Source organism: Euwallacea fornicatus, chromosome 9 (genome assembly GCF_040115645.1).
Source record: "Euwallacea fornicatus isolate EFF26 chromosome 9, ASM4011564v1, whole genome shotgun sequence".
Lineage (NCBI taxonomy): Eukaryota > Metazoa > Arthropoda > Insecta > Coleoptera > Curculionidae > Euwallacea > Euwallacea fornicatus.
In genome coordinates, this window is record NC_089549.1 from 508080 (window position 1) to 523661 (window position 15582).

General features: G+C 38.1%; 4 protein-coding genes across 6 annotated transcripts; 3 read left to right on the forward strand and 1 right to left on the reverse strand.

The window, feature by feature from the left end:
- The first annotated feature begins 92 nt into the window (after positions 1-92).
- LOC136341263 (major facilitator superfamily domain-containing protein 1-like) lies at positions 93-3252 on the forward strand. Its single transcript, XM_066286045.1, has 12 exons — positions 93-524; positions 578-783; positions 831-981; positions 1035-1160; positions 1218-1423; positions 1470-1680; positions 1744-1957; positions 2173-2270; positions 2357-2469; positions 2525-2627; positions 2853-2961; positions 3021-3252. The coding sequence occupies exons 2-12, from the start codon at positions 648-650 to the stop codon at positions 3030-3032; spliced, it is 1479 nt and encodes a 492-aa protein (XP_066142142.1). The 5' UTR covers positions 93-524; positions 578-647; the 3' UTR covers positions 3033-3252.
- Positions 3253-3607: 355 nt separating this feature from the next.
- On the forward strand, positions 3608-7681 carry LOC136341327 (uncharacterized). 2 transcript variants are annotated; one of them, XM_066286202.1, is made up of 5 exons: positions 3608-4324; positions 6710-6860; positions 6916-7056; positions 7112-7345; positions 7398-7679. In XM_066286202.1, the coding sequence occupies exons 1-5, from the start codon at positions 4062-4064 to the stop codon at positions 7503-7505; spliced, it is 897 nt and encodes a 298-aa protein (XP_066142299.1). In that variant the 5' UTR covers positions 3608-4061; the 3' UTR covers positions 7506-7679. The 2 variants fall into 2 exon arrangements, with proteins under 2 accessions (XP_066142299.1, XP_066142298.1); XM_066286201.1 differs by having other exon boundaries at positions 4204-4740; positions 7398-7681.
- Positions 7682-8143: 462 nt separating this feature from the next.
- LOC136341328 (protein obstructor-E-like) lies at positions 8144-9878 on the forward strand. Of its 2 annotated transcripts, none has more exons than XM_066286204.1 (4): positions 8144-8378; positions 8460-8678; positions 9155-9349; positions 9403-9878. In XM_066286204.1, exons 1-4 carry the CDS (start codon positions 8333-8335, stop codon positions 9630-9632), a joined length of 690 nt encoding a protein of 229 aa, XP_066142301.1. In that variant the 5' UTR covers positions 8144-8332; the 3' UTR covers positions 9633-9878. The 2 variants fall into 2 exon arrangements, with proteins under 2 accessions (XP_066142301.1, XP_066142300.1); XM_066286203.1 differs by having other exon boundaries at positions 8145-8378; positions 8451-8678.
- Positions 9757-15346, reverse strand: LOC136341324 (endoplasmic reticulum transmembrane helix translocase). Its single transcript, XM_066286197.1, has 11 exons — positions 14875-15346; positions 14737-14826; positions 14268-14685; positions 13968-14216; positions 12816-13654; positions 11753-12671; positions 11501-11697; positions 11086-11225; positions 10881-11028; positions 10681-10824; positions 9757-10438 (listed from the first exon to the last, which is right to left on the reverse strand). The coding sequence occupies exons 1-11, from the start codon at positions 15133-15135 to the stop codon at positions 10331-10333; spliced, it is 3513 nt and encodes a 1170-aa protein (XP_066142294.1). The 5' UTR covers positions 15136-15346; the 3' UTR covers positions 9757-10330.
- Positions 15347-15582: the final 236 nt, after the last annotated feature.

Consider the following 15582-nt stretch of genomic DNA (forward strand, 5'->3'; position numbering starts at 1 on the left):
TTAAGCTATTTGTGATGACCATTAAAAGAATGTGATAAATATATGAATATTTTTTCTCAAATACACTGTCACAATGCATAACCACATGACCATATGCAAATAACTAATAACCATGACGTCATTGGATATCGTTTGCGGTTAAATCGCGTAAGACGTTAATACAGGAAGCTGCTTTTGTTTATGACTTTGACGTTTACAAAAGTTTGTTTATATTTTTATTTGAGTTTTTGCATTTTATTATTTTTTTAACGATATTTGCAAGGTGTCCCAGTACAGGTCATAGTGTTACAGTAATGTATAATGATTAGAATCTCGTGTAGCTAAATTTTAATATAAAAACCTAAAAAATAACCCTATGAATTAGTAATGAAAGCCTGAAAGTTTGAGACTCAGACGTGCAAGAACAAAGATTCTATTGTGATTTGGGCAAAAAAGTCACTAAAAACTGCCAAACCTAAGCTCTAAAGCAATTGAAAACAAATTATTCAAGTATGAGTGATCTTTTTGATGGTTAAGCAAAATAGGTAAGTAAATATTTAAAAATGCTATCAAAAACTTATATGAGTCATTATGCAAGCCCAAAGAAAGAAATCACAAAAATTCACAGAACTTCGTTGAATCTTCTTGGCAATTCTGTATAAAGAACAATGGAAGGAGAGGGGGTTCATGAGCAAGTTAGAAACGATGAAACATGCTGTGATAGGGCATACTTCTTATGTTGCCATCCCAATGGGAAGGCCCATAGATTTATAGCTCTAATTTTTATGTGTCTGTTGGGATTTGGTAAGCTGTAATAATCCTGATTTCTTTCATTACAAATCAATGTTTAGGGTCCTATTTCTGTTACGACAACCCTAGTGCTTTGCAAGCCCACTTTCAGAAAGATTTAAATATAACTGAGACTCAATATACTATTTTATATTCAATATATTCATGGCCAAATACGATTATGTGCTTCTTTGGTGGATTCCTCATCGACAGGTTTTACTCCAATTTCATCATTATTCATTTGTTGTTATTAAATCTTCTTTAAGAGTTTTCGGCATAAGAGCTGGTTCGAGCTTGTTCATGGGTCTAACATTGATAGGTCAGCTTATATTTACTTTTGCTGTCTATTTAAATCAGTATTGGATGTTGATTATGGGGAGGTTTGTGTTTGGGTAAGAAAAAAAAGAATTCTACAAGCAATTTGATGAGAAAATATCTTGTTATCTTAGGGTGGGATCTGAGTCATTAGCAGTAGCTCAAAATAATTATGCAGTGTTGTGGTTTAAAGGCAAAGAATTGAATATGGTTTTTGGGATTCAAATGAGCATTACTCGTATGGGCAGTACTGCAAATTTCTGGGTAATGGAGCCCATTTATAACTGGATTTCAAGCAAGTCCAGTGGGACCAACATTTTGGGCTTCACTTTGCTATTAGGTAAATGTTAACATTAAAATAGAGCAAGAAAATAATTACGTTCTAGCGTCCACCACGTGTCTTCTCTCCATGATCTGTTCGGTGATATTGGGCTACATGGATAAACGCGCTGAGCGGATTACCATGAGAGCTAATACTCAAAATGCAGATATAGTGAAATTAACAGACGTGAAAGATTTCAAAGCTTCGTTTTGGCTTGTGACATGTATTTGCGTGACTTATTATAATGCAATATTCCCATTTGTTAGCATTGCACAGTAAGTGTTTTACATCCTAAGTTTTATCAGCAGCAAAAAAATAAATATATTTGTATTTCCCAGAGGGTTTTTAAAAAATAGATTCAACATCAACAACGAAGATGCTGACCATATAAGCAGTGTCATTTACCTCATATCAGGAATTACTTCTCCATTTAGCGGTTTATTAATCGACAAAGCCGGTTTAAATCTACTGTGGATACTGATATCCATAGTATTAACAGCAGTGGCTCACATGCTTTTAGGATTTTTTAATGTTAATCCATACGTTGGAATTGTAAGTAGAAAGAATTTTAAATCTTAAATTAACAATGCAGCTGTAACCAATTACTGCCTTTTTCTCTCCCTTAGCATGCCACTGGTGTGTACCAAATTAAAGTTTGAGAATTTTCCATATATAACGAAATTTGTGAAAAGTTATGCTTTGGAAATACAATGACGTAATTTCTTAGTTTGCTCAGTAAAATGATATAAATGTTGGATTTTATATAGGTTTTGCTGGGTCTTGCTTACTCAGTTCTCGCCAGTGGCCTATGGCCTCTAGTTGCCATTATCATACCAGAATACCAGTTGGGAACTGCATATGGAGTGTAAGTAGATCTTGAAGTTATTAAATTCATTGTCAAGATCTGACGTGATAAAGGCAAATTTTTGATGATTTCCTTGATTTTCTCAGTTGCCAAGCTATCCAAAACTTGGGATTAGCCCTTGTGAACATCCTCACTGGATGGATCGTTGATCGATATGGTTATAAGGCTTTAACTGAGTTCTTCGTCGTTAGTCTTATACGTGAGTTACTTTAATGACTTTAAGGAAATTTGAATAAAATTCTCGATTCCATCAGTTTCTTTCATATTCGCTTCAATTCTTTTGCTGCTGGACCAACACCAACAAGGGATATTAAACCTTACTGCTTCCGGCAGAAAAAGACGCCAAGAGATGTTTTTGTAAGTCAAATTTTTTTAAAGTAATTTTCTAGGATTTTCCATAGAATCAAAAATTGGTTATTTACAAAAAATAGTTTAAGGATGGACTTTGTACCACTTGTGAAGGAGTGAGTACAATGAATGTGAAATAAGTTACTTACATTTTTTAGCTTACTTACTTTTCATTCTTTACATGTAGTAAGCGCTAAAAATTTCAAATTTAAAGAGTTATCTCGTATTTTCTAGGAATAATATCCTGGAAAGGCAGCGGTTGTTGGAGGCGCAAGAAGCACCATCTTTCACTGATCCAGGAGGGGAAGAATTGGACAATTCAAGAAGCATTAGTGGCATTAATGTAAGCCAAAAATCTATGTTTACGGCGTCTACAATGTCGTTTTAATATTTCTTTTCTAGTCGCCAGACTGATGATGATTGAAGCTCAACGAGCGGCTTTAACCTCCCAGTAGTTATAGGAAAATGGTCAAAATGTACATTGTGTAGTTTTTAAGCCCTCTGAGTATATTTTGCTATGTCAAGATGGAAGGTGGTCAGTGATTCCTCTTTACAAGTACCTATGATAATTAGTATGAAATTATTTTATTTATAACGCCTCAAATGTTATTTAAATAAATTGTTACAGAACCAATGTGTATTTTTATTAATTATACAGAATCTATCATTTGGATATATTTCAGAGAACAGTAGTACTCTGCAAAATAGTGAAAAAATGCTCAAAGACCAGTGGTCAAAAACGCACACTTTTTCCATCTACATGTTAACAAAGTTTTGTCTTTGTTCATTTTATTTCTGTAAAGAAATTGTGGATTTAGTTCTGAGTATACCGTCGCATCCCTTATTAAATTACCCGTTATTTAAGGCATTACACCGGGTACCTTTTAATAACAAAAAGTTAGTAGGAGTAGCTGGATAATGATGAAAAATTTGAACATAAAAAATAATGCATTAAATGCTTTTTTTAAACAATATTATACATGTTTAAGCACTACTCAAAAATATGAAATTTATGAAAATTATGAACGTGTTGCAATACTTTTTACAAGGGCTGTATAAAGCTTTCAAAGCTGCTTTTGGCCTACTGGCCTAAAACGTTACATGCAACATATTTACAAAGCTCCCTATTGGAAAGTTCGCAAAAAGAGCATGCAAAATCTATTACTTTGGGTATGAAAGGAGCTCTTCGCGCCTCTTTTGTATTGCGAACATTTCCCGGAAAAGCAACAAATGTGAACTAAATCAAAAAGATACTACATATTATGCATGTAATTATGTGGTCTACAAATAGACAATTTTGCAAGGTTTCCGCATTGTGTTCCTTTTCGCTCCCAGATCGATATATTCTGAGACACATTAAGTTTATTTGTGTGAATTAATTACCCCCACCAAGCACCCACACATTAACCCTCACTTAAACCTCTTATCGGGAGGTCAGCAGTTATGACGACACCAACCATATTAAACGTCCTACACATCCTTCTAGGGAGGAGATCTAGCGATGAAAAGTGCTCGAAAGAAGGAATTGAGAATTGGGCCAAAAAGGTTTTCCAGGGCTACCGCCAGTCCTCTTTTAAGGAGGAGAGGCTGGACATTGAGCGCCCTAAACGAAAGTTGTCGGATATCTCGGAAAGTGATCTTAAAGATAACGTGGAAAGTGTATTGGATTTTTTGAAAAATGTTCATGTTGCGACCAGTTTATGCAGGTGAGTGCAAATACCAATTAAAAAAATTGCATGCAGCCGCAGCTGAGCAGTCTCCCAATTACTCCTGCACTAATTGCATTTCCCCAACAACACACTTCATGTTCGGTTTTAATTGGTTATTAACTTCTGAACACAACTATGTTGCCTGCTCAAAGAAGCGAAATAATCGCGAACGTCCTATTTGCGCTAAACGAAAATTTCTTCGTCAAATCTCATCTAGAATTCGCCAATTGCGTTAATGAGTGGCTGAACACGATCATCAGAAACCCTTCAGTGTCCAACCCCCCCGAGGATGACTTTTCCTCTCCATTTCTCCGATATTTCTCCCTTTGCAATGCAGCCAAAACGAGTAACAATAACGTTAGTCAGGTGAAAAAGCTCTTAAGGCAGCTGAGAGCCTCAGCAAATCATTGCAGGTATGTCATTACTTTATGTGAGGAAATGTGCTTTTATCGATCGTCTGGGAGGCCGCAAACACGCGACTGAATCAAGGTATAAATAAAAAGTGTCCTAAAGTTAAATTGGGGGCGCCAACGAAGTCACTCTCGTACCTTTCTCGACAACACACCGCGTCGCACTTGGGGAAGCGCTTCCCCCAAGAGTTATGTACCGGGTGTCTCGTTAACAGACGACGCCGTCTGCATCGCTGAGATGCTCCCCCCTAGCGACAGAATGAGGAATTAAACAATTTTCCAACATTTTATCTTGGTCACTTTTGTTATAATATTTTTTTCTTTCAAAGCGTCATCTCCAGTAGCTTTAGAGCTACAGCCGACAGTTCTCTGTTAACGGGACATCCGGTACATGATGTCATCGCAAAGAGGCCATCGATTCAGGTGAGAAAACAGGGGCATCACCTTCGAGGGGCGATCCGAAGCATAACGCTGATGGGGCGAATTTCCCGTGTTTCTCCTCAAGCATCAGGCTGGAATGTGGGGCCATTTACCTGCCTCGAAATTAAACTCAGAAGTCCCAAAATTTAAATCAGACCGCAAGAATGAAAGTGCGAAATCGAGTACCTTGAAATTGGCCTAATCGGTTTTAAAATTGGGTGTTCTGACACTAGAAAATTTTACACACTGTATACAAAACATCATATATTGGCTTCGAGAAGGCGTCTTTGATTTGCCCAATATGGGCGAATAGTAGTTCAAATACCATGATGCGTTTCGGGCACGGTTCCAGGAAGGTCAATTGTGAAGGAAGGGTCAGGAAGTCATTGAAGAAATGCAGAACCACAAGATCGCCGCTTTAGACTTTTGGCGTTAAGAGACATGTTGGTCTTGTCCAGGGTGTTGGCAGATCAGTAGGTTGGCTGACCTGTTGGGACATAAACCATTCGTCGCCGGATAAGGACTTTTAATTGTGTTCCTTACCATCTTGTGCTACCTCTTACCGTTCTTCATCGACAAAATTGACTGCAGTGGAACGGGCAACGGGTGCAATGGGACCTGGAATGGGGTACTGCATTCTTCAGCGACGAATCCAGACGAGGTGAAAGACGGGATGTTCGATTTTCAGGCCAAAAGCATGTGGACCACTCTGTAGGAATAAGGGGGTGGAGTGCTATAGCTCTCAGTAGCAAATTTCCTTTGGTTTTCATCGGCGGCGGTACGACCACTCAACGGTACCTCCAAGAAGTCTTGAACGAGCATTTTCTTTGCTAACTCAATATACCTCGCAATACGCCTTTTGAAGAAAATACAATGTACGACCACATGTGGCTCGAAACGAAAGTTAACGTGTTAACTTGGCCGCCCCAATCTCCAGATCTATCACCGCTCGAGCGTCTGTGGCAAATTGTAACGGCGTTCTGTAATGCCGTTCAGATTAGACAGCTTGGAATGAGGTCCCCAAGAGGACATCGATCATCTCATCGAATCGGTGCCTAGACGTGTCCGGGGATGACTAAGACAACGCAGAGGCCGACACGTTATTAAGTTTTTTGTAGTTTTCACCATCGGATTTGTTTCAATTTTTAATGATGTACTTATGTTGGTATAAAAAACATAAATGTCAAAAATTATTTAAATTAAATCATTTCTACGGGGTGTTCTTTTTCCTGTGTCGCGCAATACGCGCTGCTAGACGGAAACCTGCCGCATGTAATCAAAAGGAATACTTTCAGACAAGTCTCTATAAGTTGTTACATCCCCAAACCGCGCTTTATTGAGTGGAAACAGACATAATTGGAGGTAATATCCAGGGGCTTTAGCCATTTCCAGTTCCGGGGCGAACGCGTGAGTTCGATACCTCTCCAGAAGTTAAATTTCGACCGAAGCTAGATTTTTTTAAAATCGAACATGAGAATTAATGCGGTGAATTTAGGTTCGTCTTATCACAAATAGTACCACTTCTTGCCTTCCAGTGGCTTATCTCTTCCAGATTTAATGTCCCGCAAGTTCGGACTCGCATAGAAAAATTAATGGGAACGAACTGTGTTAGCCTCACAGACAGGGATTACATGCAAAAGCTGCAGCACAGGATTCTGGAAGACTATGGCGAGCAAATGGAGAAAAGGATTAAAGTTCGGGAGGTATTTAATTTTGGGAATAATCCCTGGATGTTTTAATGCGTTCTTTAACGTTTAGGAAGACGAAATGGAGAGAGTAAAGAATTTGGTGTTAGTAGGGAAAATTCCTTTGGATCAGGCCCCGCCGGAAATGGCTCACCACCCGATGATGCTAATTGAGAATTATTGCAACCAACTAATTGCCGAAAGAAGGGCCAAGGTGATGTTAACGCGAAGAAATCTAATTTAGTCCTAATTTAATTATTTTCACTCAGATCAAGATCTACAAAGTAAAAATTCCCACTTATTTATATTGGGACGACACCCCAGACCCTCCATCAAGATTATCCATAGAATCTGAACATCTCTTCAGACAAGTGGAGAAGTTTTACAAGCCTCTGGAAAGCACTGATGATGAGAACATCGAAGGTGGATACGTGGCGCCTCAGAAGGACTACGATAGGATTAGATACGAGAGTCCCCTGATCAAACAGCTGATGATTTGCGAGGTGAGGTTTGAGATGTTGGAGAAGTAGTCTGCATGAGATTTTTCGTTTGCAGACTGTGGAGGAGATGTACGCGCTCGCCGATGATATTATCGGAGCTCTGAAGACGATTAATGAGACCACGAAAGTTATTCCGGATGGTGTTTTGGAAACTGGCGACTAGTTCATAAGATTCATTAAATTTTGTATGATGAAAAAACGAATATGATTTTTTCGATGTAGAAACTCACCATTAGTTCTTCTGTGTTCGGTTAGGGAGCGACAGCGGTTCTGTAACAACCATCTGGAAGGTTAAACCTTTGCCCAATTGCGGTTAAAACGTAACCAGTATCGGTTTTAAAGGGGAGGGGGACTGTAAGTAGGACGATTTTCCTAGTCAGAATTTTTCTTGGGGGGGGATTTGCCCAGGGCACCAGACTAGGTAAGGCCGGCCTTAAACTTAACCAAGAGTTCAGGTAGAGATTAGATAACTGAAGAATTTAGTCGATAAAACGGTAAAAATGGAGTCACCTTCTAATTACATCAATGAATCTACATGAAACACACCCAGCATGTCTCTGCAAATTTAATTAGCATTTAAGTTTCACGGCATAAGGAGAACATTTTGCCTAAACCACCTAAAAGTCATTGGCGTAGACAAAATTGTTTTTAAATTTTACTCAGCCAGATTCTTGCCCGGTGCGCCTCTGCTAACATTGCAGTTACCTCATTAATTCCGGCGTTTGCAGAGAACATAAAAAAAGTCATTGGCGCAAGTTCTCTCGTTCCCTATTATTGAATCCATACAATCTGAAATGAAACTCAATATTGACCTTAGAAGTCGCATAAAGCACGTTTAAGCACATAAGTGAACGGTGTTGGCCAACATTCACATTCGGCCGGAAAAGCAGCAAAATCTCATACAAAACCGTTGTTTAGTTATTGCTCTTGAATAAGAAGTAGAAAGTGTGTGGTATCAAGAATAAAGGAAACCGCAGCACAGTTCGCAATATGGTAGCGAGAGTGATTGTGGTGCTGTGTGGGATTTTCACCTCTGGTAAGTTTGATTTTGAAACGAAAACATTTTTTTCTTCGGGGGGTAAACAAGACGTTCAAGTCTCATTTTTAGGTGTTGTAGGGACGAGTGTTTTGGTACAAGATGCCCCAGAATGCCCCGAACCCTTAGGAACCCAAGCATATGTACACCCAGAATCCTGCAATCACTTTTTCCTGTGCACCAATGGTACTTTGACCGTGGAAACCTGCGAAAATGGATTGTTATTTGACGGCAAAGGGGCGGTTCATAATCACTGCAATTACAATTGGGCGGCACATTGCGGCGACAGGAAAGCAGACCGTAAGTAAGGTCTTCTGCGATCGAAGAGAAATACTTGAATGTGAAATTCGCTGTAAAGTCTCTTATGTAATTAATGAAACCTGTTTTTACAAACCGTTAAATATTTAAAAGTTCATCAATTGATCAACACAAACATGATGGGAACGTCTAAGTTACAGGCAGATAGGGGGTGAAATGATTTATTTTCGTCTAAGAACATGTAGGAATAATCCAAAACCAGTTCTAATAATAATTCAATCGACATTACGTTTACTTTTCACCCAGATCATGGGTCGGCCTTCACTAGTTTCGGCTGGAAACGCCCATTTCACTTAATCGAAAGTGACAAAAACTCTATTTGTTAGATTGATCATAATCAATTTCTATGTTACAAAACAATTTCGTCACACGCTAATTGAAATCTCTCTCCGGACACCAAAAACTACATCACTCTTGTCAAAATACGTAAATTATCCTCTGGATTTCTTCTTATATAGTGACCCCAATCAGCAGTCCAGGTTGCGAATACCAATTTGGCATATATCCAGACTCCCACGAATGCTCCACCAACTACATCAAATGTGCCTATGGCGAACCTCACCCGCAATCATGTGAACCGGGCCTAGTTTACGACGAGAGGATTCACGGATGTAATTGGGCTGATCTTTTACTGGAAACATGTAATCCTGAAGGTACTTCTACGTTAGACATATTTACGCGTATCTAGAGATTATTTGTTTTTTAGCCGTGGTAGGTTTCAAATGCCCCACTAAAGTGCCTTCAGGCAGTCCCGCGGCCCGATTCTGGCCCTACCCCCGATTCGCGGTGCCTGGAGATTGTCACAGACTCATCACGTGTGTCAACGGACATCCCAGGATAATTGCGTGCGGAGAAGGGAAAGTTGTAGATGAAAAAACTCTAACTTGCGAAGAGCCCGAAAATGTCCCGCAGTGCTACAATTCTTTAAGAAAATAGTTTGTCCAAAGATTTTTTTGTGCCTCGATTCCATCCTTAAAAACCCATTTAAAGGGCGATTTTAAACCTTTTTGTTTTGGTTTCGTTTATTTGGGGGTTTTTGAGGAATTAAAACTGTCCAAAATTTGATATTCTGTTAACTGTTTATCACACCACAACTCATGTAAATGACAATAAAATTATATAGTAAAATGTCTCTTTATACTCTATAACAAAATATACAGTAACCAAACAGTGAAAATGAAATTTTTCTTGATAGTTTAGATCTGATTCAGTTGAACGATTTTTTTTGACGATGATGGAAGACAACTTTTTAAGAATTTTCGCAGAAAATTGAGGTTTCAGAAACTACAATTTTTCACATATGCCGAAAGAACCTTGTTCCCTGTTGACATATATAAATTAGAATAAACTAATAGAAAATGTTTTTAACAAAGGCGAAAAATAAATATCCAGTAGTTAAGAATTTCTTTGCCTTACAAACAGACTCATATCCATTAAAGTACATCCACCATCTCGTCAAGAACTACCTCATACTATTAACATTAAATTAACTAAGTCCTTGAACTAAGTAATTCATACATTTGAAATCTTAAATAAATGTGACATGGAATGACAGATATCGTAACTTTTACAAAGTATTAACGAAAATTCTACTACAACCTATGAGGAATTAAGGAAGGAAACATTCAAATTCACTATGATATTTTCGCTTTCCCTTCGCCAAAAATCCATAGGCAAATCCGGTCCGCCAAAAAGGAGCAAAGTATATCGGCTGTCAACACTCCTATGAGGGTGTATTTAAACTATAAAAAAAATATATGGATGAACGTGGGTAAAAATCTCCAATTAATTTTATAGGCATATGACATGATATAACAATCGAATTTTTAAACTTTCTAATTCAGATATATATGAATCGAATTTGGGTATTAAAACCAAGAAAATTTTATGCAAAAACTTAAAATCGGCAACATCGCTTTTGCAAAACAAATGGTTACTTGAAAGATGGGGAATTAAATGCCGAAAAAAATTAATAAAAACTCACCTCCTCGGGAAATACTACCATCTCAAATTGAGCCGTTAACTCTGGAATAGCTCCTAAAGCTAACATAAAGACAATTCCGCTGGAGAACAAAATACTGCCTAAAAGCAGCTTATTCTGGTTTAAACTCTCCATATAAGGCTTTCCCTGAAAAGCATGTAAACACTACCAACGAGAATTTGAGACTTTCTCTCCAGACTTACTCTGTAATTAATAGCAAAAGTTGCCAATTGCAGACTTAAAGAAATCAGAAACACAGTACTATTCAGGATATTGGGCTCAAAGAGTTTATCCTGTTCCTCGTCAGTAAGGTTAAGGAAAGACTCTGTTGACGTAGCATTTAATTGATCGCTAAGAATTACATTTTATATAATTTTTTTTTAGTTTTTTATGGAGATTTTGTCTTACCTAGGCGTATGAGCTTTCGCCTCTCGAACTAAATATATTAAGCTAACGAAGTGCACTGCAAATTGCAGTAATACTGTTGAAATAGTGTAGATGTTGAAGATATTAGGTAGAGGTCTTTGTTTAGATAAAGATTTCACAGGCTGGAAAAAGAAGAAAAAATGCTAAAACTGAGCTTTTGAGATAGATCTGCTGTGGAAATTATATGGTGTTTTCCTCGTTAATTCACAAAATTGTTACTTGTTCGGGCAAATTTATAGATCGCCACTTTAAGATAATCTAAAAACCGCTTCTATGTCTATTTCCGTTCAGGTTTAAAATTCAGAAAACTTTAGATCTCTTGCAAAAATTAAACCAACTCTGTAACTGGGCTGGCGGTACACAATATTTTCATTATATTTAAACGCTCTTTCCTTACCTTAGACCGTGAAATCGAGAGGAAACTTGTCGCTAAGAGTAAACCTTGAAGGGTCGCTTGAAAATCTCTAAGTTTAATGCCATCCAAGTAGAGCACCGACTGTGTATAAGCCAAAATAAGGGCGTTTAGGGCCAGAATTTTGAACATCTGAAGGGTGGTCACAAGGGTACATCTCCCCTGTTTTATTATGTGGCAGACTGGAAATTGACTGTGGAAACAAGTAGCCTTTTAAAAATCAAAAACAGTGCTCACCACACGCAATTGAAGACAATTTACTCGTAAAAGGAGAAGCAATACTGGCATCCCCTAATTTCACAATTTGCGCCTGATCCTCTTCCTCAATCTCCCTGAGTAGCTTTTCCATCTTGCCCTGAAGTCTCTCTCTTTGCTCTATGACATTCCTCACATTGTTGCCGCGATTATTCCGAACGGGCCCTCTATCTCTCTCCTCCCTTTGTTTCCTGGCCAACTCCTTTGCCTTTTCCAAATTCTCAATGGTTTTCTGAGACTTTTCAATAAGCTTTTCGGGTGCGTTGGACAAAATGGCAACCCCAACATCTGCGTGTTTCAAAGCGCCTACATCGTTAGTCCCATCCCCACACATAAGGGTGTTATATCCTAGTGTTTTATATTGGGTGACGACAAATTCCTTCTGCTTCGGTGCGAAGCGAGCAAATACAGTGATGTGAGGCAGCAATTGCAGGAATTTTGAGTAAAAGTTGTCATTTAGATAGTCAATACTATCCCCAGTGACACATATATCATATTTACGAATCAACTCGTTGATATCAACGTCAATTGGAATCATAATTTTACCATCAACTGATTCAAAAATTAAATTATTCGAGTCTAGTTTAAGTATCAGCACTGGCTTTGACGTAAATCTGAGCTCGGCTGCAACATGGCACGCAGTTAGGGGGTTATCTCCGGTGATTACAACTACCTTATGGGAGGCGCTTTGAAGTTCTCTGATCGCACTTTTCGAATCGGATTTTAAGGGGCACGAAATAATGACAAAACCTACGAATTTTAAATTGGATTCTATGTCATCTCGACTTAAATCGCGCAATTGCTGCGTTGATAATTTTCCTAGTTCCTTGTAACCTAGTGCAAGCACTCTAGCACCACGTCTGGATAATTCTAAGAAAATTTCGTCGTATTTATCTGGTCGCTAGAAAGTCGAAAACAAAATTGTGACTATTAAATTAATAAAACTGTAACACGTGACAACACTGTTATATCACACTCGTTCTAAACTGCAACGATGTTGCCACGGTTGTAATAAAATCCCTCAAATCAAGTTTTATCTACTCACCGATTCAAGGATATTCCGTAGTTTTTCGGGTGCTCCCTTCACAGCTGAGAAATAAACAGTCTCCGTAGTTCCTTGTGGGTTATATCCGGCAATAACAGCCATGCTCTTCAATTGGGAGGAAAAGTGGTGCCTTGTAAATATTTTTAGACCTGGAGATTTTGCCTTTTTGGGTATGATACAGTCTGCCTTAGTTACCGTCCAATCAATGGCGGTCATTGTAGCTTTTTCTAAGGGATCCCCCACTAAACCTTCGTCCAATTGGGCCAGAGAATGACAAGATGCCAAAACGTGCACTGTCTGCATTGGTAAATCTTGGGTCGCCGTCACTTTAGAGTTCTTTTCTGCTAACGCGACGCCCTCCACTATCAAATTGTTGCTTGTCAAAGTACCAGTTTTGTCAAAACAACAAATATCAATCTTTCCAGCAAATGGAATTCGAAAAGGTTCAGTGCAGAAAACTTGAAGTTTTGATAACGCCAAAAGCGAAGTATTTACAGCCAAAGATAGCTCTATGGGTAATTCAGGAGGGATTACAGAAGTCAAGATTAAAGTGCACTCCAAAAATAGTTTATAGCGGTTTCTTTCAGGGTTTTCCACCCCCTTAATCCAAACGTACGTGGCGGCTGCAATAGCGAATATCAAGAGGAATAAAATGAAACCGAATGTTTCTTTGTTATTGGCTGTTATGCGTTTAACGCCAAACATTATGGTTCTAAGTAATTTTCCTTGAGCAGTATTAAAACTGGTTCTAAGGACGTATGCCACACACCCATTATCTGGAGGTCTAAGACCCATTGTTGCTTTTGTAGGAGCGTTGTGTTGGACCACTTTCGTTCCTCCTAGAAGTGAAGTAAAGCCAATTCAACCAACAAGTAATTCTAAGGCCAACTGTAATTTAGTTAGTGCAGCCAATTTGAAAATAGGTTTTAGACGTTCCGTTAAAAAAACGGATTGCTATTCAATAATTAACTTCAAATTACATAATCAAAAAATTATTGAGGCAGCAGTATAAATTTTTTAAATTAAAGTCTAACTAAATTTATTTGTTACATTCAAAAACTGTCACTCACATTTAACTTCCTTAAATTTCTAAGATTTTATTGCTTAAAACATTGACGAAAATTTCAGTTTTTCCAATTCAACCAAACTTACCAAACAAAACATGGAACTTCCCATCTGTATCTGGTTCCAAAACTTTCTGACCATCACAACTCTCAATTGCTTCCTTCATTTGTGGAACTGACTCTCCTGTAAGCAAACTCTCATCCACTATACAAGACCCCCTTAATAACAACACATCACAAGGAATGAAATTATCTTTTTGGCATCTAACCACTGAAACTATGTCTCCAGGAATAAGTTCATTACTTGACACCATCCTCCACCTCCTATTCCGATAAACTAAAGAATTTTGCATTAAAACTGTAGTCAACCACAGCTTCAATATCTTACCATGAATGTTATAAGGCTTATTGCCCATTTTCCGTATCTCAGCCATGTTTCTCAACTGCTGCTGAACTAAAGTGCACTCAAACATTACCAACATGACTAAGGTGAAAATCGAATAGTACCAGTATTTGTCTAGACACCATAAGGCCACACAAAATACTTGGAATACAAAAAATGGGGCTGTAGCCCTCTCAGTGAAAAGCTCAAGAAACTCCGGTACTACCATTTCCATGGAATTATTGCCATAAGTTATTTCAGCTTTTTTAATGTCGTCATCCTCTTGGAAACCTTTCCATGCATTGTATTCAGCATATGTTTTATGAATAGGAAATTCCACCCCTCGGAAAGTTTTTTTGTCTGAATCCCAAATATACTTAATTTTTTGAAAAGTAAAGAATATCATATATTTTTCATTGGGAAGCTAAAATCAGATAGTCTAAACAAACAGAGGGTGTTTTAGCATTAGTTTTACCTTAACTCTCCTAATCCAAACCACTTCTGAACTTCCATTATTTGCTGTGGGAATTATCTTAGCTACAGAAGCCTTCTGGGGGTCTCTCTCCTGCAATTTGCCTTGTATCTCACACAAAGTACTCTCCTTACTACTTACCTTCTTATAAGTGAAAAAACATTTAATATGTACCGACCAATAGCAGGCCAAACAGCATAGGATTTGTATGCACCCAATTACTGCAATCCCAATAAAACCCCCTTCATAAAGCTCCCAAAAGCCCCATATGCCTATCCATAGGTAGGTCCAGAGAACATATAGGATCACAAAGGGTAATAGGTATAAATGAAATAGGCTGGATGTGGGGGTGTATAGGGATATGGATTGGATGAGATCGTCTACTTTCACTTTAGGGCTCATGGTGGTGGTGTGTTTGCGGGGGATCACTGGAGCATTATAGTTAAAATTAACAGGGCATTGTCTGTTTAAATGCGGTTGAAAATATATTTAAATTAGGGAAATATTGGAACTGGAAGAAAAATTTGAAGCAGTTTTACAATTCCAAAATCTTCTTCTGTGGAGTTTTAGCAATATCCTAACCTCACTTCCAACAAATCACTTTCTGTCAATCAATGATTGTCAATTATCCTGTCAGACAGAACCTTAATAAACTGTTACGTGACCCTGAGTCGAGATTGTAAATTATGAAAAAAATATTTATATATACGTCACAAAAAGTTTTTTCCATGCCACGGACCCGCAAAGTTCGTTTTTTGGGTCTCAATGAATTTTCATTATCGGTTCGGTCACTTAAAACGTATCGCACCAATCGTTTCCGGGTTTGTTTAACTCTGCCCTTCGTAAGTG